We start from the raw sequence: 25,873 nt of genomic DNA on the forward strand, positions 1-25,873 counted from the left end.
AAGTGCCCTAGAAGAGCAAGTACTGGCTGGCAGAAGGAAGAAGTGCTGAAACAGATTGACTAGCCAGGGAGGGAGGGAGTTCTGGGCTTCAGGCCCAGATGCCACAGAGTACCTGGCATCTTCCCCCAACACAACAGCAAATCTTCAAACTCCAGGTTAGCTATCCAGAGCTCCTCAAGCCTTAGTCTGTACCCACTAATGGGCTTGGAGGTAGGTAGCATAAGGGAACATTTGAGGAGTGATGTTGGGACTTCCCAGTCTTGCTTCTCATGCTTGGGTGCTTGCTTCCATTTTGTGACAAGTACCATGCTAGGTTATTTACTCCTATAACTTATCAGTTTTCCCAGTGAGGCATGTATTTTCCCTATTTTCAGTTGAGGAAACTCAAACTCAGAGGAAGTTAGACACTAGGCTTGGGTTATAGATTGCAGATAATAATGCTGGGATTTGAATCTAGGAATCTCTTGGATTATTTTCCATTATGCCAGGATGCTTCCCACTTGGCCAAACTGGCCAAAGGCAAGTTCTGTGGAGCACCTGGAAAAGCCAGCCTGCTTTGGTGACGTATTTCCTGCCTAGGTGGACACAGTTGATGTCCCATAGTACTTTGGTTTATTTCTCTCCCATGAGAATGCAGCCACTGTTTGTTATTTTACAGAACCCAATGCTGGGCAGATCCAAGAAGGAATTGGAGAAGCTGTGAACAATATTGTGAAACATTTTCACAAACCTGAAAAAGAGGTATTTATGGGCTATAAAACTTAGTATAGTGGGACTTTTAAAGATGCTTTTATATGTGATACATGAGGCAATATGGGATGCTTGAATTTTCATTTGTAGGTTTTCTGGTAGCTGTAAAAATATGCTTCGTGCTTCATATAGCTACCTTCAGCACTTGCTTCTCTAGTGTTTTTCTTAGACATAGATGCAGGAGATTTTTCTTTGGCACTGTGTGTTATACCCCACAGAGAGGAAGCCTCACCGTGTTGCTGTGTGGAGAAAATGGCCTGGTTGCAGCCCTTGAACAAGTTTTTCACCATGGGTTCAAATCTGCCCGCATATTTCACAAGAATGTCTTCATCTGGGACTTCATAGGTAAATAAAGCAGATGTATGTTACTTTAACATCACTGAAGCCTTTCTTAGGAAACTCAAAGACCCAGGAATCTGAATGAATTAAGGGTCAGTGATAAGGGTTTATGTATTTTTAAATAAATATTAAATTAGCTGGGTGTGGGAGCACACACCTGTGGTCCCAGCTACCTGGGAGGCTGAGGGAGGAGCATCACTTGAACCCAGGAGCCCAGGAGGCAAAGGCTGCAGTCAGCCATGATCAAGCCACTGCACTCCAACCTGAGCAACAGAATGAGACCCTGTCTCAAAAAGTATATATAATAATAATAATAAATAAATATCAAATAAGTACCATCCTTGTTTTTAATTCACTCAACAAATTGTAATATGCACAATATTCCAAACATTATTTGAGTCACTCAAGATATACATTAGTAAACAAAACAGAAATCCCTATAGTTGGCAAACTTACACTCAGATCAGTGTGGGAAACAATACACAAAAATGTAACAAATAGGTAATTCATATGGCAGGTCAGAAGATCTGGAAAGAAATAGAGCAGTATAAGAGGAAATAAAGTGGGGAGTGGTCTTTTAAATGGGGTGGTTTTAGACTCTACTGAATGTCAAGGTACACTGGAACACAGACTTCATGTAGGTGAGGAAGTAAGCCATGTAGATATCTGGGAGGAGGGACTCCATATTGACAGCACTGCGGGTGCTAAGCCCCAAAGCGGAAGTGTTTCCATGGAACCCCAAGACCAATGTGACTGGAATACAGAGAGAGAGAGAGAAAGAGAGACAGACAGAGAGAGAGAGCCTTTATCCTGAATGAAGTTGGAAGCTGTTGGAGGGCTTTGAGCTAAGGAGTCTCATGATAGAACTTTTTTGTTTGTTTGTTTGAGATCAGTCTCACTCTGCCAACCAGGCTGGAGTGCAGTGGCCCCATCTCAGTTCACTGCAACCTCTGCCTCCAGGGTTCAGGTGATTCTCCTGCCTTAGCCACTGAGGAACTGGGATTACAGGTGCCTTCCACCACACCTGGCTAATTTTTGTATTTTTAGTAGAGACAGAGTTTCACCATGTTGGCCACGCTGGCCCCAAACTCTGTCCTCAAGTGATCCCACCCGCCTTGGCCTCCTAAGGTGCTGGGATTACAGGTGTGAGCCACTGTGCCTGGCCAGTTTTTTAAAAGGATTCCTCTAGCTCTATGTTGAACAGTACAGTAACCATTAGCCACATGTCGCTATTTAAATTTAAATGAAATGTAAATTACATTTTCTTAATAACGCTGACCACATTTCAAGTGCTCAGTAGCCATATGTAGCTACCAAATTGGACCTTGTAGATAGAGAACATTTTCATCATCACAGAAAGCTCTTTTGGGGTGTTTGTTTCTGCTCTAGCTTGCTAAGTTTTGTAATCTTTCTTTTGGTATGCAGCTCTTCTAGAATTCCTAATTTCTTTAAAAGGGCAATTAATCATTTTGTGTTTTCTAAATAAGGCCTAGATGAAGTAGTTCATTTCATCTAACTTAGACTAGACAAAAAAAGGAAAGTTGACAGAGCTAGACCCACAGGAGTGATTTTTTTTTTCTTCTGGAATGCCTAGAATCTTATTGCTTCTGCTTCTCATGTGTGTATACATATATCTATCTTCGTCAGACATTTATTCAGGTACATTTCAAGGATCTTGTTGCAAAGTGTTAGCCAGTCATTCTGTAACTAGAACACAGTGGGTATTATCTCAATGGCTACCATGTCATTGCTGGTTACTCCTAGAAGGTTCCAGTCTTAACAGAAGATGTTATTTTTCTTTTTTTGCCAGTTTCTCTTTTGTGAAGTTACTTTAAAGGGAGTAAATGTTCCACTCTTCTGGAATGCAGTCTACATTAGAAAATAAATTTCTGGGAGCATATTTATTGTTCTACTATGAAACATGGACCTCTGAAATCAATGACAAAATAGTGTTACAGGCTTCAGGACTGGCTGTATGCAAAGCATCATTAGTGGTTTCTATAATAAATTAAGTGATGAATCCTTCTGTATACAAAGTGTTGACATACATTGTGATGTAATTCTGACTTTTTTCCTCAGAGAAAGTGGTCGCTTATTTTGAAACAACTGACCAGATTCTAGATAATGAAGATGATGTCCTTATTCAGAAATCATCCTGCAAAACCTTCTGCCACTATGTAAATGCTATTAATACTGCACCCAGGAACATTGGGAAGGATGGCAAATTCCAGATTTTAGTTTGCCTTGGAACAAGGTACAAAACCAGTTTTTTATTTTCCCTATTTTTGCTACATGTTGAACCAGGATCCAGAAAGAGTTATACCAGATCACGCCTCTTCCAAAGCTCTCCTTTGGGTTTCTTTCTTTTTACTTTTTATTTTGAGAAAGGGTCTCACTCTGTCGACCAGGCTGGAGTACAGTGATGTGGTCTCAGTTCACTGCAACCTCTGCCTCCTCCCCTCAGGTTTCTTTAATTCATCACTACCCCTACTTGAGTTAGCAATCGATTTTCTCATTTTCTTTTTTTTTTTGTATCCTGACTGGGGGATACCTCCCAATAGGGGCCCAGACAGGAGATTTTCTCATTTTCAAGATGAGAAAATAGAAAATAGATAAGGCACATATAAGTTAGCAGACTTTCCCAAGGTCACACAGCAAAAATAAGACAGAGCCAGTTCACACCCAGTCCCACTTCAGAGCCCAAGCTCTCCACCATGACTCTGCTGGCTCCAAAGATAGGTAGGTAATAGGGAGGTTACTAGATAATTAGACACATACACCATGTATATTTACTATGTAGACCTTATATAGTGTATGTATACCACTATATTTACATTCAGTATCGTTTTGGGATTCTTTCTATATAAATATAATTTTCCCTTTAAGACTATTTTCTACCCCTTTATTTTTTGAAAGTGACACACAGGAGCAATACAGTCTGTAACTTTTTTTTTTTTTTTTCTTTTTGAGACAGAGTTTCACTCTTGTTACCCAGGCTGGAGTGCAATGGCGTGATCTTGGCTCACCGCAACCTCCGCCTCCTGGGTTCAGGCAATTCTCCTGCCTCAGCCTCCTGAGTAGCTGGGATTACAGGCACGTGCCACCATGCCCAGCTAATTTTTTGTATTTTTAGTAGAGATGGGGTTTCACCATGTTGACCAAGATGGTCTCGATCTGTTGACCTCGTGATCCACCTGCCTCGGCCTCCCAAAGTGCTGGGATTACAGGCTTGAGCCACCGCGCCCGGCCTACAATCTGTAACTTTTAAAACTGCTCTCAGAATTGTAGGAATTGAAGCTCACAGACCTTTAGATTTCTTTTTTTAAGTTATCCATATATTATTTGTTTTTTCTTAAACCTTAAGGGCCCCAACTTGAGACTGAAGATGGCCTAGTTGGAGATGCTCAATAAGGATGTCTTCGGAACTTAGCAATGGGTTACTAATGTCAGGTTTGTTCAGGAAACATTGAAGATGTGAGGTTTTATTCTCCTGAAACAGCTGGTTTACAAAACTAAGTTCTGTATTTCTTCTTCATAAAAGGAGCCCAATTTTAGCTGTGCTTTTAAAGTTTCTTTTGAGCATGATCTTTATCTCCTTTTATCTCTATACTCTTCTGATTTATTAGACCAATGCAAACTCTCTTCTGGTTTATAAAATCTACTTAATGTTTTTCTGCTTTGATTTTGTTCCTCACCCTGTTATGTTGTATAAGTTAATAATTTAAAAAAAAAAAAAAAAAGCAAATTCCTGCAGTTTAGTGTAGTCTTTCTTTCAAAAGGTCAGTATGCTCTGGCATGCCTTGCCACAGAGTAACACTCCTATTAAAAAAAAAAAAAAAAGACATAGAAAATGACATTCTGCCTCTTTCTAAAGGTGGTATAATCAGAATAGAGAATGTCTTTAATGTGCATAGACTTTCTAATGTACTTTAAGAACTTCATGGGTTTTCTCTTTATCTTTACACTGTCTCATCACTGTCTTTTTGCCAGTAAATATTCAACTTCTTGGCTTTGATTTCCTCTCTCCTGACTTCTTTGCTTGGCTAGATTTTGTACCATCCGGCCCCACACCTTCCCATTTGAAAGCTCCACTGTGTTCCTTGTTCTGCAGCGAGGCCAGCAGTGCTCAGGAATTGTTTCTGTTTGGGTCTGTAGGGATCGCCTGCTCCCACAGTGGATTCCGTTGTTAGCTGAGTGTCCTGCCATCACTCGAATGTATGAAGAGAGCGCTCTCCTGCGAGACCGCATGACTGTCAACTCCCTTATTCGAATTCTGCAGACCATTCAGGACTTCACCATAGTCCTAGAAGGATCACTCATCAAAGGTGTGGATGTGTAACCAAACTGGCTAGAAACTTTCAGTCCAAACCTTGCACCTTCCCCAACTAGGGGACTGATTTGGACTTGTCTGACAGTAGTGAGTTACTGCAGGGGACGGTCCAACTTATGCCCCGTTTGGAACAATCCTCACTCTACAGACAAGGCAAAATGTTGTATTGTAGTTCATTTGAACCTGGAATTTAGTATAAAATAGAGTATTTTCATGTGTTAGATGTGTGTAAATATGCTATCTTCTTTAAGAAATTGTATTACTCTTAATAAGATGCTTTTCTTAGATTGAAGATTCCTGTGACTTAAGTAGCTTAAAAATGTTGGGGGTTGGGGGAAAGAGTGGTGCTAGCCAGGAAGAAGCCAGTAAACATGTAAATATAGTGCAACCCAGTCAGGCTTTTTTTTTCTCCAGGTATCACAAACAAACTCAGAATGCATTGTTATGTAGTAGCCATCCATCTTGGAATCCAATCCTTTGTATTGTGAATGCACACAGCTTTACCTACTGTACCAGTAGTCTTCACTTATATCTTTTAAGTTACAAACTGTTGTATGCATTTGAATCGTTAGTCACTTTTCCAGTCTTTTGGAAAAATCTTTCAGTCCGCACAAGATGATATAATTAAAGTATTTTAAACACTAGACCCCAGGAGCTTGGCTGAACTGGAAAGAGAACATATAAAGCCCTGAGAAGTGTGTTCAATTGTGGGATTATAACTTCTTTACACTTTGGAAAGATTAGCCTAACTTCATTCTTGGCATTTTTATTCTTGTTATTTGAGGTACTTTGGGGAGATGTGAATTTCAGTGTTAGCAGACTCAGAGTCATAAGAACTGCAAACAGCAATTTGATTCTGTACTTTTAATTTGGCCATCTAAACTCTGCAGTGGTCTACCTCTTAAGGTTAACCTCGAGTCTTTTTTAGGGTCTAATCATCCACCTCTCCAGGGCCCATCCCCCCTCGGGTAATGGAAGGAATGTCTAAGGAGGAGGAGGGCTCTGTGTGGCTTGGAATGTTTTTGTGAAAGCATTTGTTGACCATGATAATGCAAATAACAGAAGGAGAGAGAGAATGAATCCTTTCTGGGTGTTTAAGGGCAAGCTTTACGTTCCTTTGTAGGAAGGGGAGTAATAATGTAAAACAACCGGCCCAGAGAAGCTAAAAGCCACTGGCGGCACAGGCTGACAAAATTGAAGCAAAACAAGAGGTGGCAACAATTTTGAAAGGTCAAAAGTTGTGAGTAACTTTCCAGTTTGATAGTTTATAAAGAACTTAAATAAATGTTGTATTAGCTAGTTACTTTAAGTCCTCATCTTCTGGTAGGTCCTGTAACTCTAATTAGGCATTTGTACATTTTTAGCAGCAAAATTGCCTCAGCAAAACTCTGAGTGTTATTCCCAGATGTGGCTGAAAAGCAAAGCCATAGTGTCAGTATCCTGTGCAGCCTGAGGGTGCTGTGCTTTCACCAGCTGTGTTATGAACCTTATTTCCTGGAGGAAGAAACTAATGAAACAAGTGCCTCACTCCCTTTATCAAACACTGTATTCAGCCAGGGAAGCCCCTTTTAACATGTGACTTCATACTTGAGGAAAAGGAGAGTTGACAGCTGTATTTAAAAACCCATAGAAATAGTTTAAGAAGATGGTTCTGGGTAGACTAGAAATTTGTTTGCCTGAAGCTAAAGTGTGTCTGTAATGGTACAGTTCTTCCAGGGACATGGGAAGTCTATTGTGGGAGAAACCCAAAACCTGTTTTACACTGGGCTCCTACTGAGTTTAGTGATCAGAGACGATAGCGGGGTCCAACCCAGGATTTCATGCTTCTATCTTCGTAAGGCCATGCTTCTGACAGGTCTAGGCAACCAGGGGGACAGCTTAGGTTAGTGTACTAGTATTGACCCACCTTGTCCAGCCTTCTCACTTTGTAGATGGGAACACTTAAGGATTAGAGAGATTAAATCTTACCCTTACCCCACAGCTGGTCTCTGACAACACAAGCTCTAGAATTCATGTTTGTTTGTTTTATTTCACCAGGCTGCATGAGACTGACCTTCCAGGCATTCTTACTAATAGTCTTTCTATTATACTATTGGATCGTTATTCATCCACCTATACAAGTAAGAAATAAGGATGAATATTTATTTAGAAGAATTAATATTCATATTAACACATTGCTCTCAAATTATTGGGAATTAACATCATGTAAAAACTGGGAGCAAGCCAGACATGGTGGCTCATGCTCATAATCCCAGCATTTTGGGAGGCTGAGGCGGGCGGATCATCTGAGGTCAGGAGTTTGAGACCAGGTTGGCCAACATGGTGAAACCCTGTCTCTACTAAAAAAAAAAAAAAAAAAAAAAATACACAAAAATTAGCTGAGTATAGTGCAGGTGCCTGTAGTTCCAGCTACTTGGGAGGCTGAGGCAGGAGAATCGTTTAACGCAGGAGGTGGAGGTTGCAGTGAGCCAAGATTGTGCCACTGCACTCCAGCCTGGGCAACAAGGGCAAGACTCTGTCTCAAAAAAAAAAAACAAAACAAAAAATTGGGAGCAAAGTTGGATTGGGGGGCATATGAATAAAACCATTACTTTAAAAAGTAATACCCCCAAAAAAGTTAGACTTAAAGTTACATCTTCATGCCTTATGTAATAGTACTATGATAGTGAAATGACTGGTTAAAAAAACTCATCAGAACTGATGCATCCTCCTGGATGATGGGCTCATTAGTCACCTTTTGAGCCCATGTACTTATTCTGTTGATACAGCCCGTGCTGTAAACATGTGGGACCCTCTTCTGAGCTGCTTGAATGGCCAGTACCCCCATTCTTTTTAGTATTCCTGATGGTGGTCAATTTTGGCCTTTAACAATAAATTTAACTTGGAAATAGTTCTTAGGATCGAAGTTTGATCAATAAAAAGGATGCTTAAGCTGAGATTGGGGTTTCATAAGAAATGCAGTTATAAAGAAATAAGACATGTTAGGCATGGCAGTACACACCTGTAGTCCCAGCTGCTTGGGAGGCCAAGGCAGGAGGATTGCTTAAACCCAGGAGTTTTGAGTCCAGCCTGGGTAACATAGGGAAACCCCATCTCAAAAAAACAAAACAAAGGACTTAGTTTTTTTGTTTTTTAAAGATGGGGTTTCACTATGATGGCCAGGCTGGTCTTGAACTCATGACCTCAGGTGATCCACCCACCTCGGCCTCCCAAAGTGCTAGGATTACAAGTGTGAGCCACTGCGCCTGGCAGGACTTAGTTTTTATGTGTCTTATAACTGTCTCTAAGTCATACCAAAATTTTGAGCACAACAGTAGTAGCAGAATGCTGAGAATAAATGCTTAGACTTTTAAGCTGACTTTTGGAAGGACCATACCCACATAGAGGCATCTTTTTTGCTGTAGTAATTTTTAAAAATTAATATATTGCTTTAGGATTACGTCTCAAAGTTTAAATAAAAAAATCAATATTTAATTTTTTTTCCTCCAAACAAATTAAATGCCTGGGACCGTAATGAGTGTTGTTTGCATAGTAATAGCTGGTGAATAAGTTGTTTTAAAATTAAATTGCCAAAAATATTACCTCCTGAAAAATTTATTTTCCCGATGTTTTTCATATGTCCTGAAACCCCTAATCTCGACCTTTATGACACAGTGGCATTACACCGATGTTGGAAGTATGTTTGAGATCTGTGCCCTGGTCGGGAGTCATATGCCTTAAAAATGACTGCGAGTCAGTGTGAAGTAGTATAAAGTGGAGTCTTATGTGGGGAAACAGCAGGCTATTGGCTACAAAAGCCTCCCAACCCTCCCCACCCTGTTTTCCACTGGGAATGAGAATTTGATATGAGAAACTTAAACCTTGCAGAAGTGTGGATTTCCCTCTAAAATTTAAGTGTTTTACACATTCTTGTACCTTTTGTAATCCTATGGTATTTACCTTCACATGGCATTTTAAAAAATTATTTTAATGAATTTCTATCACACTATATGAATGATAGGGGGAATACTGAATTGCTCATATTTCCCTTTTTGGCAATAAAACACTGTTATATGAAAATATAAGTAAAAAAGAGAGGTTCAAGACTATACAACAGCTTACGTATAGTATATGTTGACATCCCTAAGGTATTTTAAAACAGGTGACAGACAAGGACCTCAAATTTCCAGGGAAATTCTTATTTCACAACATTAGGAGTATAGCTCTTCATAATGAAATATCTTCTTTCTGCTAAAAATTATGATTTTTCAGTAGATTTTTCATTTAGTGAACTGTGAATGTTTTCTGTGAGGTTTACAGAAACTAGTCTATCCTTTTCACTATGTTGAAAAGACAATCTGAACTTTATTTATATTTCAGTATTAACACACCTTCACTGATTGAGAGTCTTGAGCACCTCTCTACTTTTATAAAGTGAATCCCATTTCCAAGTCATCCATGTCTTTTGAAGTCTCTGTTTCTTACATAGTATTTATTACATTACTGTTTAGCATAAATAGGAGACAGAAAAGGATAATAAACTACTAGGTCCTTTATTCCTCTTAAAATACACTTATAAATCCCTTGAATCAACTGAATTCTAAGCTTTTTGAAGAGGTTGCTGATGTAGTTTCATCAAAAGAATCTGAGGAGAACTTCATCTCCAAAATCTGATTAGAGCTATTTGCCCTCTCAAGGACAAGATAAAGATTGGCTTCAGAGATGTATCACATCAAGCTAGAGGGGGAAAAAAAAACTAAAATAAAATTTTTCCTCATTCAAAGGGATCCAGGGTATCCTTGGGTTATGTAGGAGGGAATCATGCTTGTTCCAGTTACCTAAATGTACTTGTGTGGGAATCCAGTCTTGATTCTGAACACCAAATCTTGTCAACAGTAGAGAGATATTGTAAGGAGTTCCTATTTGTCAATCAAATGAGGGTGTGAAACATATAGAAAGAATGCTCTGTGTTACACTTGAACCATGTATAAATGTACCCTGTGTATCTTTTTTTAATTAGCATTTCTGCATTTAAATTATATTGTTTTTCTTTGTATTGTTAACAGAATGCATCAGAACTGGATTTTTTTCTCATCTGAACATAATATAAAATTTAAAAGAGTATTGTGATATTAAGCACTTTAACATACATATCAGACAAACTGACGTGGGTTTTTCAGGTTTGGGAGTACATTTAAATATGACTTTTCATGCTTTGTTCTTTACAAATAAAACTGTGGGATTGATACTTTGTTTTGCTTCATTGTTGTAGATCTTGATGGTGTTTCTTTAGGTTATGGGCATACAGCATTTTAAAAATACACATTAAATTCCTGCTCCTGCTCTCATGGAGTTTATATTCCAGTGGAGGAGTTACATAATAAACATAAGTGATACATATAGTAGATAATAAATAATAATAGTAGCCGAACATGATGACTCACACCTGTAATCCCAGCACTTTGAGAGGCCAAGGCGGGTAGACCACCTGAGGTCAGGAGTTTGAGACCAGCCTGGCCAACATGGTGAAACCCTGTCTCTACTAAAAATACAAAAATTAGCCGAGTGTAGTGGCACATGCCTGTAATCCCAGCTACTCAGGAGGTTGAGGCAGGAGAATCACTTGAACCTGGGAGGCACCTGAACCCGGAGGCACTTGAACGTGCCACTGCACTGCAGCCTGGAGACAGAGAGCAAAAAAAAAAGATGGACAATGTCTTTGTCCTTTCCGGCTTTGATAAGAAAATACTAGCCTGGACAACATAGGGAGACCCCTTTTCTAAAAATAATCAAAAAATTAGCCAGGCATGGTGGCTCACACCTGTTGCCCCAGATATTTGGGAAGCTGAAGTGGGAGCATTGTTTGAGTTCAGGAGGTTGAAGCTGCAATGAGCCATGATCATGCCACTGCACTCCAACCTGGGTGATAGAGCAAGACCCGATATCCAAAAATAATAATAATACCATATGCTGGGGGGGGGTGACATAAACAATAAACAGCATTTACATCTCATAATTGTGGTCGCTGGGAAGCCCAAGAACAAGGTGCTAATATCTGCTGAGAGCCTATTCCTCACAGATGGCGCCTTCCCCTGTGCACTCACATAGTGAAAGGCGTAAAGCTCCTTTGGCCCTCTTTTATAAGGGCACTAAGCCAATTCATCACCTCCCAAACGGCCCCTATCTGTTTTTTTTTTTTTTTTTTAAAAGGGTTTCACCATGTTGGTCAGGCTGGTCTTGAACTCCCGACTTCAGGTGATCCGACCACCTTGGCCTCCAAAGTGCTTGGATTACAGGCGTGAGTCACCACGCCCAGCCTGGCCTGGCCCTGATCTTAATACTATCACATTGGAGATGAGGTTTCAACATACAAATTTTGATGGGATACAAACATTATGACCATAACAGTTATCAAGCTCATATGCTGCTTATTCTGACCAAGGATCTTGTAGAACATGTTTGCAGCAGAGGCCTCGGGTCCTGAAAGAAAGAAATCTGCCAGGCCCAGGACTAATTACTCCATGTCAGAACGTATGCTGTTTGAAAGAAATTTAGGAGGATGCAAAGATAAGCCACAGACTGGTACTGAATATTAGCAACACACATATCTGACAAAGAACTTGCATTCAGAGTATAGAATGAACCCTCACAATTCAGTAAGATAAACAGCCCAACAACAAAAAAAGGGCAAATGATTTGAATATACACTTTACCAAAGAAAAAAATAAAAGGATGTCAAAAAGCCCAGGACTGGACACAGTGGGTCACACTTGTAATCTGAGTTGGGTGGATCACTTGAGGTCAGGAATTTGAGACCAGATTGGCCAATATGGTGACCTCGTCTCTACTAAAAATACAAAAAATGAGCTGGGTGTGGTGGTGTGTGCCTGTAATCCCAACTACTTGGGAGGCTGAGGCAGGAGAATCGCTTGAACCTGGGAGGCAGAGGTTGCAGTGAGATCCCGCCATTGCATTCCAGCCTAGGCAAAAGAGCAAGACTCCATCTCAAGAAAAAAAGAAAAAGAATTACCTAATTCTCATATATTTTAGTTTATTGTTTATTTTTATTTTTTGAAGCAGAGTCTCCTCTGTTGCCTAGGCTGGAGTGCAGTAGCACAATCTGGTCTCACTGCAACCTCCGCCTCCCAGGTTCAAGAGATTCTCGTTCCTTGGCCACCTGAGTAGCTGCAACTACGGCATGCCACCACGCCTGGCTAATTTCTCTACTTTTAGTAGAGTCGGGGTTTCACCATGTGGGCCAAGCTGGTCTCGAACTCCTGACCTCAAGTCATCCACCCACCTCAGTCTCCCAAAGTGCTGGGATTACAGGCGTGAGCCACTGCTCTTGGCCTCATATATTTTAAAGCAATGCCTGGCACACAGTAAGAACACAAAAAAAGTTACCTCCGAAAAAAAAATCCTACCTCTGAATTGAGTCTCACCTGAATATTTCCCTCCCACCCTCACTTCTGGGTTTGTTAAGTCATTCCCCCTCCCACAGGATTTGCACCACTGTTCCTCCTTTATCACACTCCTCACGGAAGTTTTTAACCTTGGGTAGCTATAAATTCCTTTAACAATCTAAGGAAAGCTATGAACAACCATCCCCAGGAAAACGCACCTATGTGTGCGCACACTCTTATGTACAATTTCAGGGTGTCCATAGAACTCTAACCTGCCTTTTTACATTCCTGAGTTAAATGGACATAAATGTCAAAGAATACTCCTTATTCCTTTGGAGCAGCAAACCTTAACAGGTCACAGGAAATTCCCAGAGCAGAGATTGACTGCAAGGATCGGAGTCCGAAGGAGGCGTCACCAATCTGAGCTCATCTGAGATGCAAATTTTATTTCTCTCAGGCGGAGAGAAGACATTCATTGTTCCTTCCTGACTGCATTTTCAGAGCTGACCCTTCACCCTAGTGGGGGAAGGGTGCTATGAGGCTGAGGGCAGGGAGGAGGTCGGTTACCAAATGAAAGAATGGGGCTGCAGGAGATTCTAAGATCATTTATAAACTTCTGCAGCCCTGCTAACCTACATGCTTGTGAGTCATCTCATCTCTGTCTCCCAGTTGGTAATCAACAAACTTGTGCTACCATACTGACCTACACTTCTGTTTTCTGCGGCAGGAAAGGGTGATAACACGAGAGGCTGCTCCCCCACCCCACCCTTTGAGAAAAAGAGGAAGACCGGCCAGTATAAAGGTGGCAAATAGCCCTGTCACTTCCCATAAGTTCTGTAACCTCCGTGAGCCTCCATTTTGCCTTTAGAATGAGAATAGTAAAACAGACCTCATACTTTTGTGTGAAAGGGAAGGAACTGCAAATCTCCTGCCCTTAGTAGCACCCAATAATTGTCAGCTGCTGCTTCTTGATATTACATCGCACCTGAAAGGATGACAGGCCTGCTTGCTAAAGCTGGCTGTAGCAAAGTTTGGGGTCTGCTGGAAAGAAGAGCGGAGTGCAGTGAGCTGCCTGGGACAGGGCCTGTCTGTCTTATACTTTCACTCTAGACAACCCTTTGCCTTTTAAATGTCCAGGAAAAGCATCTCAGATCTTGAGGGGCTTCACTGTACCCCTCCCTTTAACTGGGGTTCAGATGCCCTCATCTACAGATGGTTCCGTCATAAGGCCAAAATGATTGGATTCAAAGGATCTGGAAGATTGGTCCAGCCCTTTATTCTGATTAGAAACACTCGCAGAGGTGATGTGATTTGCCCAAAGTCACGCAACTTCCTGGAACCAGAAACCAATCCGAAGATTTCCAGGTTTGTGTTCCTCGGTGATCAGGTTACCTCCCAGCCTTAGGATTTGCTTTTGAAAGAAAAGGAGAGGTCACAGACTGGAGAAGCATTGAAGGAAAAATTATTTGAATTTGGCAACTGCTTGAGGGAGTGGCAGGGGAGGGGGGGAATGAGAAGTGAAGGGCAATAAAATGCCCCCCCACACACACACAAATAATGTGAACAATTTTAAATTGTTTTACTTTAGGAAATCATGGATTTTAGTGACTGCATCTTCTGGGGCACTGATAACTTACCTGTTTACCCAGCCAAGTTAACAATACTCTGCATTGTTTACCTAACGCAGAGTAGGTACTGAATAACTGCTTGTGGCACGGATGATTCCATGACTGGATGCACCCCATTCTATCAGAGAGATAGATGAGGATTTGCAGAGCCAGGCCCCACCTGAAAGGCATGTTAAGTCTTTTCCGGTTCTTCTCAGTGATGGCTCTGCAGTGACTATCTTTTGTTCATAAATTCTTGATGCATCTTTTGATTATTTCTGTAAGGTTTGAATGAGGTAACTGAGGTTCGAATGAGGCACCTGAACCAGGTGGTAGCCACCGGACGGCTTTTGGACCGGCAAGATAGGAGTGTTACAAGGGGAACTGGTAGGAATAAGTAGTTCCTGGGCTAGCAGGCAGGTGATGATAGGCTTCAGGCCTTGACGGTGGGCCTTCGAGATGGGGAACTGAGGATGCGAAGGAAAGTGGGTAGGATTTTTGAGAAGAATCTTAACCTGGGGATGATGTTTGGCTACTACAGGCTTGGAGATATCCCATACCAGGGGATTAACTACGTCAGAAGGGATAGGAGATTGGGACAAGGAGTTAAGACAGGGCGTGGCATCGGTTAGGAGTGGCAGTAGGAGGTGGGCAGATGATGGGCTTGAGTGTGGAGGGCCAGTGAGTTGGAGAGTGGCCCCCACAGTCTGGGGAATGTCTCATCCTACAAGAGGGACTGGGCACGAGGGTATAATTTAAAAAGAGTGGGAAATGGGGTGTCCCTTGAGAACACAGGCTAAAGGATGGGTTTGATTAGGACAGGAAGGCTTTCCATCAATTACCATGACTGAAACCTGGGAAGGTATGCTAGGTCCTTGAGTAGGAAGGCAATACAGAATAGGTAGTGCCCATGTCCACTAAGAAGGAAATGGACTTACCTGCTACCTGCAGTGTTACCCTGGGCTCGGCAAGGGTGATGGGGGTCTTTGAGTCCAGGCTGCGTCAGTCATCCAGAAGGCCAAGAAGTTCAAGTGATGGGATTGCTTCCTGCGGACTGGCCTTACCTCCACATAGAGGTGCAGGGGGTGGGCCTGTAGTCCAGGATGGGCAATCACTGTGCCAATATCCAAGCTGCTTGCAGTCCGGGCAGGGCTTGGTAGGTGGTTGGGGACATGGACACTGACGTGCCCAGTGTCCCTCCTGACCACACTTGAAACAGGGCCCAGGCAGAACTCCTCTGGAGTTCTTGGTGGGTTTTGATGGACCCCCTCCGCCAGGAGCCTGGTGGGTTGCCGGCTTCAGGGCTACCACAAGAGCTTGGGTTTGGAGGCTTACCTTTTGCTGTAGATGGGCCTGGCAGGTGGCCACAGCCTTTTCCTCTCAGCCATTAAAAACTTTAAATGCCATGTTTACCAGGTCTCATATGGGAGTTTGGGGGCCCTACTCAGCCTTTTTAAGTTTCTTTCTAATGTCAGCTGCTGACTGAGAGATGAAATGGGTGGCTAGGACTGTAGCCCCTGGTAAAGAGGCTGGGTCCAGCCGGGTATGAAGGATCATAGCATTAGTTAATCGGTCGAGAAAGGCAGCGGGGTTTTCAGTAGGACCCTGAGTTATTTCCCTTAACTTATCATAATTAACTACCTTTTGGGCTGCACTTTGCATGCCCACTAGGAGGCACTGTAGCATTTGGTCTCGGTGGCGGCAGCCATCTTGACAAGTTTGATAGTTCCAATTAGGGTTGGCCTCGGGGACCACTGCCGCACCTACTGGCATTTGTCTGTGGTACCTGATCAGCATGTGCCTGGGCCACTGTAAGGATGCAGTCACGCTCATCTGGTGTGAGGGTGGAGGACAGAATCACATAGGTATCATGCCAGGTGAGGTTGTAAGCCTGGGTGAGGTAGCAGAATTCTTTGGTGTAAGCAGTAGGATTGGTGGAAAATGACCCTAGGCATTTCTCAATGGCTGATAGATCAGAGAGGGAGAAGGGAACACGTACGCGAACAATGCCTTCCGCTCTGGCAACCTTGCGAAGGGGGCAAAGGAGGGAGGTTTCATCATTAGGAGCACGGTGCGAGCGAGTATGAGAAGTGACAGGAGAGGCTAGGATGGAACCAGGAAGAGGAGGACCTGGGGGGTGGGGGGCTGAGGTTCCACATATGGCGGAGGATTTGTGGGTAGGATTTAATTGGCGTATGGTTGAGGGGCAGTATAGAAGGAGAAGACGGAGGATGACCATTTTAGGAGAAGGACGTTAGAAGACAGAAACAGAAACACAAAGGGAAACGGGAAATGGCCACCATCTTAAGAGAGAGAGAGAGAGTGAGAAGATAGGAGCAGAAACAGGAAATGGCCGCCATCTTAAAAGAGAGAGAGAGAGAAGATAGGAGCAGAAACAGGAGCTGAGAATACAGCTGAATCTGGATTTGCTGCTCAGAATTCACTCACCGCTATGGAGTAGTTAGGAACGGGAACTGGTGTCCCAGTTCTCGTTCTGAGTACGAGGGTAAGGGAGAAAGACCAGAGCAGAAAGATGTCTCCTTGGCGCTTTGGCAGGGGAAGCTCCTGGAGGTCTCTGTGGAACTTCTAACCTGGAGTGAGGAGGGGCCCTCCTGGCACGGCCGTGACTATGGACAGGAGTGCTCCTGGGAGTAGGTGGGGGTGAGGTTCCGAGCAGCAGGTTTAGTTAGGCAGCACCAAATATTTTACCTCGTGTCTTACCGTGTGGTGACCAGTGACACCGTGGAGGTTGACGGATTCCTGGTTCAGCTTCTGGGTGAGGAACCACCCCTTCCCAAAAAGGGAAAGGAAGAGGGGCTAGGCTCCTCCTGGGTTTTGGCACCAAATGTACGGTTTGAATGAGGCCACTGAGGTTCGAATGAGGCGAATAAGGCAACTGAGGCCAGTTATTGAAATAAAGAAATTTAATCAGCTCCTGGGCGAGTTCCCTGGTCTGGGGAAAGGGGGGCCAGAGAAGTCGCGCTGACTTCCTGGGGCAGGGGGTTTTTATGGCTATGAGGAAAGAGCAACAGCTGGGTGCTCTGATTGGCTCCAGGGGAGCGGGAATGGGACGGGTCAGGCCGCCATTGGTTGGCGGGTTGTTAGGCAGGTTTTCTGGTGCAAGAGCTGGCCAGGGTTGCATCAGCTGGAGGCTTCCAGGGGAGCCATGTGGCAGAGCTAGGTGCCGAGTGCAGAACCTGGTGCTGGGTGCAGAGTCAGGTGCTGAGTGCAGAGGTTGGTGTGTCTGGCTTCCCGGCGAGGCAACTGGCCTTGCAATTTCCTTAGGATATTTTCCTAGAAGTGGGATTACTGGGTTGAAGAGGATGAACGAATTTAAGGCCCTTAATGCTGAACTCCTCCAGCAGTATAAAAATGAGTCTGCTTCCCAGCAAGCTGGCCCAAACAGACTATTATCAGGCTTCATTTTCATTTTTTTATTATTGTGCCCTCTTGATAGAACAAAAATCGTATCTCATTTGATTTGCATCTCTTCAGGGACTAATCAGATCGAGATTGAACTTGTTTTGAAGAAACACTCTAAGGAGTCCAGAGAAATCCTGTGTGGGGCAGGAGACCCATGGCACTAGGCACATTCCTCCCACTGAGGTGAAACCAAAGGGTGTCTATTGTTTGGTGTGATTTAACCTTAAGATAGAAGCATCTGAGCCTTGCTAGAGGCTTTCCCAGAGCAAGGGCTGGGGGTGGGGAGCTGTGACTTATCAGCTTCCCTATGTTTATTTTCATTTCCTGATGTAAAGTAAATTTTATAAACAAATGAAAAACCTGTGGACTTATCTTTAAAGACTAAAGGAAAAGGGGAACTGGGCAAACTATTGCAACTCCAAGTCCTGGAAAGGTAGCACAGGGAGTTGGGAATTTAGAAAGAAATTTCCAAGAGATGGCAGATAGGTCGCTGGGGGTCTGTGGCCAGACTGGAGAGAGAGAGACTGAGCTAGAGGCTGTGGAAAGCTCTAGAAACTTCATACTAGAAAGTTTGGTTGCAGAGCTTACATGGCCAGGGATCCCCAAGGACCTGGAAGGGGTTTTTAATGGACTTTTGAGAATCAAAGTGAACTGCCAAGGACAAACAAGAATGGCAAGGACATGGAAGCAGTTGTGCACCTCAGGCTGGAAAATTGCTCCAGGAGTGGTGGAAGGTAGCTGTGGCGCTTTCCAAGAGAAGAGGGCAATGGTCAGCTGGGAGCTTTCCTTGGAACAGCGAAGACTTCGACCCCATCCAGAGCCAGGAGCTGTCTCTGCTCTTCACTTAAAGCACTGGGTTCTTTGTAAAAGAGGAAAACTGATTTACAAATGTTTATGGACAATTTTATTTACTAATCTAGCTCTCACTCTCAACTAAACGTATAGTCCTAATTATAGTCATCAGCATTTTATTGATAATATACCTACAGGATGTATTTTATAGTTTTTTAAAAAATAAACTTTGTGGAGCTTTTCGATCCACCATCTGCGGTGAGTGTCTGCTCTTCGCATGCTCTCGGGCCAGCGTCGTTTGCCTCGTGCATGTGTGTCCTCTGACCTAACCCATCTCTTCCTTTTTCTCAGCCTCACGTGGGGCTGCCACCAAAATGCAGATTTTCGTGAAAACCCTTATGGGGAAGACCATCACCCTCGAGGTTGAACCCTCGGATACGATAGAAAATGTAAAGGCCAAGATCCAGGATAAGGAAGGAATTCCTCCTGATCAGCAAAGACTGATCTTTGCTGGCAAGCAACTGGAAGATGGACGTACTTTGTCTGACAACAACATTCAGAAGGAGTCTACTGGTCATCTTGTGTTGAGACTTCGTGGTGGTGCTAAGAAAAGGAAGAAGTCTTACACCACTCCCAAGAAGAATAAGCACAAGAGAAAGAAGGTTAAGCTGGCTGTCCTGAAATATTATAAGGTGGATGAGAATGGCAAAATTAGTCGCCTTCGTCGAGAATGCCCTTCTGATGAATGTGGTGCTGGAGTGTTTATGGCAAGCCACTTTGACAGACATTATTGTGGCAAATGTTGTCTGACTTACTGCTTTAACAAACCAGAAGACAAATAACTGAGTTAATAAAAGACATGAACTAAAAAAAAAAAAAAAAAAAAAAAAAACTTTGTGGAGAGTTTATTTTCTTGATTGCTTTAAATTTCCTATTAAAGTTAAATTTAACAATCGGCTTCTAACAGTTTAGCAATCTATGAAATGTTTTGTACTGTTTTATTTCTTCTAAAAGGGCTTAAAGTCAAATAAAAATCAGGTTTTTTTTTTTTGAGACAGAGTTTTCCCCCTTGTTGCCCAGGCTGGAGTACAGTGGTGAGATCTTGTCTCACTGCAACTTCTGCCTCCCAGGTTCAAGCGATTCTCTTGCCTCAGCCTACCAAGTTAGAGGCATGCCTCACCATGCCTGGCTAATTTTGTATTTTTAGTAGATATGGGGTTTCTCCATCTTGGTCAGGCTGGTCTTGAACTCCTGACCTCAGGTGATCTGCCTGCTTCAGCCTCCCAAAGTGCTGGGACCACAGGCGTGAGCAACTGCACCCTGCAAAAATCATTATTTCTTAGAGGTGTAAATGAGTGATGTCAAAACCCTTTGAAGTGATGGATATGTTAATTACCCTGATTAGATCATTACATTGTATGCCTATATCAAAATCTCATACTGTACTGAATAAATATATACAATTATTATGTATCAGTTAAAAATAATAAAAGCAGAAAACCCAAAATTTTAAAAAAGCTTGTCACTCTTCAAAGTCACGTGGCACATTAAAAAATAGTTTATCCTGCCTCACCCTGGAGAGGTGAATTTTATGGAACTGGGGCAAACCCAGAATCTGTGTTTTCAAAAACTGCCCAGGTTGGTGGGGCACAGTGGCTCACCCCTATAATCCCAGCACTTTGGGAGGCTGAGGCGGGCAGATCACGAGGTCAAGAGATGGAGACCATCTTGGTTAACACAGTGAAACCCTGTCTCTACTAAAAATACAAAAAATTAGTTGGGCATGGTGGCACATGCCTGTAGTTCTAGCTACTCGGGAGGTTGAGGCAAGAGAATCGCTTGAATCCAGGAGGTGGAGGTTACAGTGAGCCAAGATCACTTCACTGCACTCCCGCCTGGGCAACAGAGCGAGATTTCATCTCAAAAAAAGAAAAAAAACATCCAGGTGATTCCCAGATTGCTGCAACAAAGACCAATATGGGGAAGTTGTGATCTAAACACTTATCTATATTTTGTATGTTTTTTTTTTTTTCAAAATTAATGTAAAAAATATGAGGTTGGGCACAGTGGCTCACGCCTGTAATCACAGCACTTTGGGAGGGGCTGAGGTGGGTGGATCGCTTGAGCTCAGAAGTTCAAAACCAGCCTGGGCAACATAGTGAAACCTTATCTCTACCAAAAATTCAAAAATTAGCTGGGCACAGTGGTGCACGCCTATAGTCCCAGCTACTCCAGAGGCTGAGGCAGGAGAATCCATTGAGCCGGGGAGGTGGAGGTTGCAGTAAGCTGAGATGAAGCCACTGCACTCCAGCCTTGGTGATAGGAGTGAAACACTGTCTCAAAAAAAAGGAATGTTTGTTTGATGAATTTGCCTGTCATCTTTGTGCAGGGGCTGTGTTAATCTTCTTTGTTACTTTTCCAATTTTAGTATATATGCGCCAAAGCGGGCACTTTGTGTTTTAATGGTGTTTGGAAGTGATAGTTTTAATTTTTCTTTTTTGAGGCGGAGTTTCACTCTGTTGCTCTGGAATGCAGTGGCACCATCTCAGCCCACTGCAACCTCCATCTCCTGGGTCCAAGCGATTCTCCAGCCTCAGCCTCCCCAGTAGCTGGGATTACAGGAGCCCACTACCATGCCCAGTTAATTTTTGTATTTTTAGTAGAGACAGCTTTCACCATGTTGGCCAGTCTGCTCTCAAACTCCTGACTGCAGGTGATCCACCCGCCTTGGCCTCCCAAACTGTTGTGATTACAGGCATGAGCCACCGCCCCCAGCTAATTAAAACAAATTTTAAGTAATGGAGGCTGGGTGTGATGGCTCACACCTGTAATCCCAGCACTCTGGGAGGCTGGGATGGGAGGATTGCTTGAGAATCAGGAAGAGGAGGTTGCAGTGAGCCATGGTTGCATCACTGCACTTTAGCCTGAGCAACAGAGCGAGATCCTGTCTCAAAATAAAATAAAATAATACATTGGGCATGGTGGCTCATGCCTGTAATCTCACCACTTTGGGAGGACGAGACAGGTGGATTACCTGAGGTCAGGAGTTTGAGAGCAGCCTGGCCAACATGGTGAAACCTGGTCTCTACTAAAAATACAAAAATGAGCCAGGCGTTGTGGTGAGTGCCTGTAATCCCAGCTACTCAGGAGGCTGAGGCAGAAGAATTGCTTGAACCTGGGAGGCGGAGGTTGCAGTGAGCCCAGAACATGCTGCACTCCAGCCTGAGCAACAGAGCGAAACTTCATCTAAAAATAAATAAAATAAAATAAAATAATGTTAAGTAATGCTTTGCATTCTGGAAGACATTCTTTTTTTCCTTCCTCCCCACCCACAGTGGGCTTCAACTCACTGGGCTCCTTTCAATCCTTCCCTAACCTATTGTGCTGTTCTTACAGTACCCAAATTTCTCTCCTGGCCTTTGTGATTCCTGGCTTTCTCCTCTCCTCTCTGGCAACATACTTTAGGCTTTCTTTTGTGAATGACAATTGGCAAGACTTTCTTCCTTTACTATCTTTCAAAGCAAGCACTGTTGCTGCGTAAGGTGTCCTAGAAACTCCGGGAAAGGGTCCCAGGGCCATGTTTACTACTCCCATAATTGGCATCTGGGTGCTGGATCCTCAAGTCTGCATCTCTCACCATTTCTCTGAGAGGCTTTCCAGATCCCCACATGTCAACTGCCTACCAAGCGTTTATTCTTGGATGTCCCACAAAGCACTTCAAATTCAGTATTTCTCAGATATTAGGTTCTTGTCCATGTTTGCCCTCTGTGCCTCATAGCTTAGAGAATAACTCCACCCAGTTACTCAAGCCAGAAACCTGGGGGTGTTCTAGTCATTCATTTAGAGCCACTGTGCTAAATACTGGGGATACCAGAAACTACCAACCAAGAATCCCCGCCCTCATTGAGCTTATGTTCTAGAGGAGGGAGATAAACATAAGCCCACCCGCCTGCCCTTCCTTCCCTCTTTCCTTCGCTCCCTCCCTCCCTCCCTCCCTCCCTCCCTCCCTCCTTCCTTCCTTCCTTCCCTTCCTTTCCTTCCTTCCTTCTGATACAGTCTCAACCTCCTCCAACTCTCGGGCTAAAACAATTCTCCTGCCTCAGCCTCTACTGCCACCACACCCAGCTAATTTTTTTGTATTTTTAGTAGAGCCAGAGTTTCACCAGGCTGGTCTCAAACTCCTGACCTCAGATGATCTGCTTGCCTCAGCCTCCCAAAGTGCTGGGATTACAGGCATGAGCTACTGCACTGGGCCTGCAATGTAATCATTCTAAAGCCAGATCTTAACTGTTAGCCTCTAACTTAAGGCTCCTCATATTTCCAGGATAAAGTCCACCCTTGCAAACCCGGGTTAAAAGACTGTACAAGTTCTGGGCCCTGCTGGCCTCTCCACTGCATGGCCCCACTCCAGGCAGTGCTCTCTCTGCAGCCCCCCTGAGTTACAGCTGCAGTTCACTGCACCTGCCGTTCCCCCAACTCCCTCCTGCCCCCGTGACTGGTGAACTCCTGTCATTCCGCAGGTCTCAGCTTGGATACTGTGACAGGCAGCCTCTAGAACGGCCCCCAGTGACCCCCGCCTCCTAGTAATCCCTTTCCCTTGAGTGAGCTGGATTTACTGATGCAATTTTGAATAATAGAACCTTGCAGAAGGGATGGGACGTAACTTCTGAGATGAGGTTATATAAAGACGGTCCCTTCTTTCTAAGGGCTCTTTCTAACTTGGATGCTCTGCAGAAAGTCAGCTGCATGTCATGAACTGCCCTGTGAGAAGGGCCTGTAAGGAGGGAAAGAGGGAGGCCTCTAGGCAACAGCCTTCAAGGAACTGAATCCTGCTGGTGTCCAGGTGAGGGAGCTTGGATTCCAGTCCCCCACTGTTGAGTCTTCAGATCAAATGGCAGCCCCAGCTGGTGGCACAAATGCAACCTCATGAAAATACCTTCACCAGAAAGCACCCAGCTAAGCCACACCCGTATTTCTGAGCCAAAGATACTGTGAGATAATAAACATTTCTTCTCTTAAGCTGCTATACTTTAAGCTAATTCATTACACAGCAATAGATAACAAATATTACATCTGGATCCCTGCCTGCCACCATACCAAATGCCCCAAGTTCTAGAGCCAATGGTGTTTCCACGTGTCATGCCCAGCCCTTTGCTGTTAGTATTATAATGACAGCTTGTCCATACCTCTGCCCCTACATGGCAGGCTCTGTAGGGGAAAGAAGGAAGAAAAAGGGGGAAGTCACCACTTTCTTTCTCAAGACTCTGAGTCTCTATTCTACTGTTGGCCACACGTTTACACCCATAGTGTCAACAGTGCCTGGCCCGAAAGTGCAGCTGCAGCTTCAGAAAGAGGCTCAGGTCAGCCAGAGCCAGAGCTCTATGGCAGCCACTTTCCTCCACCTCCCTCCATCTCCTCGGTCTGCTCAGCCAGCTCCCCCAACCCTTGAGCACCCCAGCAAGCGCGCACACACAGGCACACACAGGAATACATGCACAAAGACCAGGCCCACAGCCTCCCTCTGCTCCAGAGGAGCTGGGTGGAGTCACTCCTTGCTTCTTTCACACACACCCTGGGGCCACGATTTTGTGGCTTTTCTGAATGAAAGGGGGTGGGGTGGGTGGGGTGGGGATGGGGAAAGCCCTCCCTGCCTTTGAACTGCCCAGTTCCTCCACCTTTATTTCCAGCCAACCTCTGAGTGCCTACAAAAACAAAACAAACCACCAAAACAACTGAAAACAGAGCCCAAGTGTCTCTTGCTGCTTTCAGTTTCTGGAGAGCCAGCACACAGGTCACCCGCTATCCCTGCCCAAACCCTGAGTCTGAGGAAGACCTCCTCACACTGCCCCTGGGCGCTGCGTCTGGCTTCCAGGAAGCGCACCCACCCCCACCGGCACCTCCCTGGGAACCAGTGGAGCTCAGTCCTGTGGTTCTGGTTCATGCTCCTGTCCCTCGGTATACCATTGCACTGTGTCCCCATGCTGGCCCTTCTGTTACCTGTTCTTGCTGTATACACACGGTGGCCACGGTCCTCACCACTGGGAAAGCAACTTCCCCATGTCCTTCCCAACTCCTGAGTCCAAGCCATTCAGTGCCCTAGCAGGGGGAATGAATGAGACAGGCCTGGGTCTGAACGTACCTCCATTGAGGGAAAACAAAGCTCACTAAGATTGCACCCTATGGTGTGTGCTTCTGTTCTCTCCACCTACTCGTCAGCACTCTCAGCAGTTTTCCTCTTGGCTTTGCCTCCTGCAATTACTTTCTGCTCAGCTGCTCACTGTTGCTAAGAAGGGTTATGCCCATCAACTGTGCTGTAGACATGCAGTAGTGTGATAATGGGAAGGATATGGCTTGGAGGGTGGCTTTAATTTGAATTCTGCTATTTATATTTGGCCCTGGGTGTGTTAGCTGATCATCCTATGCCTTGTCCCCTGTGTCTGCTAATAGACTGCTTCCCAGGGTTATGCTGAGATAAATAAAACCACACACATTACACTGCATGGTATGTACTAGATGTTCAGTAAATCTTTTTTTTTTTTTTTTGAGACCAAGTCTCACTCTGTCTCCCAGGCTGGAGTGCAATGGTGCGATCCTGGCTCACTGCAACCTCCACCTCCCGGGTTCAAGTGATTCTCCTGCCTCAGCCTCCTGAGTAGCTGGGATTACAGGCACATGCCACCATGCCTGGCTAATTTTTGTATTTTTGGTAGAGATGAAGTTTTACTGTATTGACCAGGCTGGTCTCAAGCCCCTGACTTCAGGTGATCCACCCACCTTGACCTCCCAAAGTGCTAAAATAACAGGTGTGAGCCACCACACCCAGCCAAATGTTTCTTGTCTTGTATTTTAAAAGGACTTTAAGGCCAGGCATGGTGGCTCATGCCTGTAATAACAACCCTTTGGGAGGCTGAGGCAGGAGGATTGCTTGAAGCTAGGAGTTTGAGACCAGCCTGGGCAACGTAGCAAGACCCTGACTCAACAAAACTCTTTTTTTGTTTGTTTTTGTTTTTGTTTTTGTTTTGAGACAGCGTTTCATTCTTGTTGCCCAGGCTGCAGTGCAATGGCTTGATCTTGACTCACTACAACCTCCGCCTCCCGGGTTCAAGCAATTCTCCTGCCTTGGCCTCCTGAGTAGCTGGGATTACAGGCATGTGCCACCACGCCCAGCTAAAAAGAAGTAGGAAAAGAGGGAATCCTCCCTAATTCATTTTATGAGGCCAACATCATCCTGATACCAAAGCCTGGCAAAG

The 25,873-nt window shown here is 44.1% G+C and overlaps 1 protein-coding gene, 1 long non-coding RNA gene, 1 other non-coding gene and 1 pseudogene across 10 annotated transcripts in view; 2 read left to right on the top strand and 2 right to left on the bottom strand.

Annotated features, from left to right (window-relative positions):
* The window catches only part of DENND5B (DENN domain containing 5B), a 212,760-nt gene extending 202,116 nt beyond the window's left edge, over positions 1 to 10,644 (top strand). For 4 of the 7 annotated variants that reach the window (XM_035255863.3, XM_035255867.3, XM_035255864.3 and 1 more), the window contains 4 exons: positions 659 to 741; positions 969 to 1,095; positions 3,169 to 3,343; positions 5,245 to 10,644. In XM_035255863.3, the coding sequence (XP_035111754.3) occupies positions 659 to 741; positions 969 to 1,095; positions 3,169 to 3,343; positions 5,245 to 5,428 (569 nt within the window). In that variant the 3' untranslated portion in view covers positions 5,429 to 10,644. The remainder of the gene's footprint in view (positions 1 to 658; positions 742 to 968; positions 1,096 to 3,168; positions 3,344 to 5,244) is intronic. The other 3 variants (XM_035255865.3, XM_078338945.1, XM_035255866.3) reach the window with 1 other exon arrangement.
* A 1,108-nt stretch (positions 10,645 to 11,752) lies between these two features.
* On the bottom strand, positions 11,753 to 24,846 carry LOC118144145 (uncharacterized). Its single transcript, XR_004728708.3, has 3 exons — positions 24,621 to 24,846; positions 18,531 to 18,690; positions 11,753 to 17,702 (listed from the first exon to the last, which is right to left on the bottom strand). It is a non-coding gene; the product is annotated as an uncharacterized LOC118144145 (long non-coding RNA).
* On the top strand, positions 18,862 to 19,510 carry LOC118144144 (ubiquitin-ribosomal protein eS31 fusion protein pseudogene; annotated as a pseudogene). The gene has a single exon (XR_013522712.1). The product of XR_013522712.1 is annotated as a ubiquitin-ribosomal protein eS31 fusion protein pseudogene (transcript).
* Positions 20,968 to 21,074, bottom strand: LOC118144622 (U6 spliceosomal RNA). The gene has a single exon (XR_004729387.1). It is a non-coding gene; the product is annotated as a U6 spliceosomal RNA (small nuclear RNA).
* Positions 24,847 to 25,873: the final 1,027 nt, after the last annotated feature.

The sequence above is a fragment of the Callithrix jacchus genome, chromosome 9 (genome assembly GCF_049354715.1).
Source record: "Callithrix jacchus isolate 240 chromosome 9, calJac240_pri, whole genome shotgun sequence".
Classification (NCBI taxonomy): domain Eukaryota; kingdom Metazoa; phylum Chordata; class Mammalia; order Primates; family Cebidae; genus Callithrix; species Callithrix jacchus.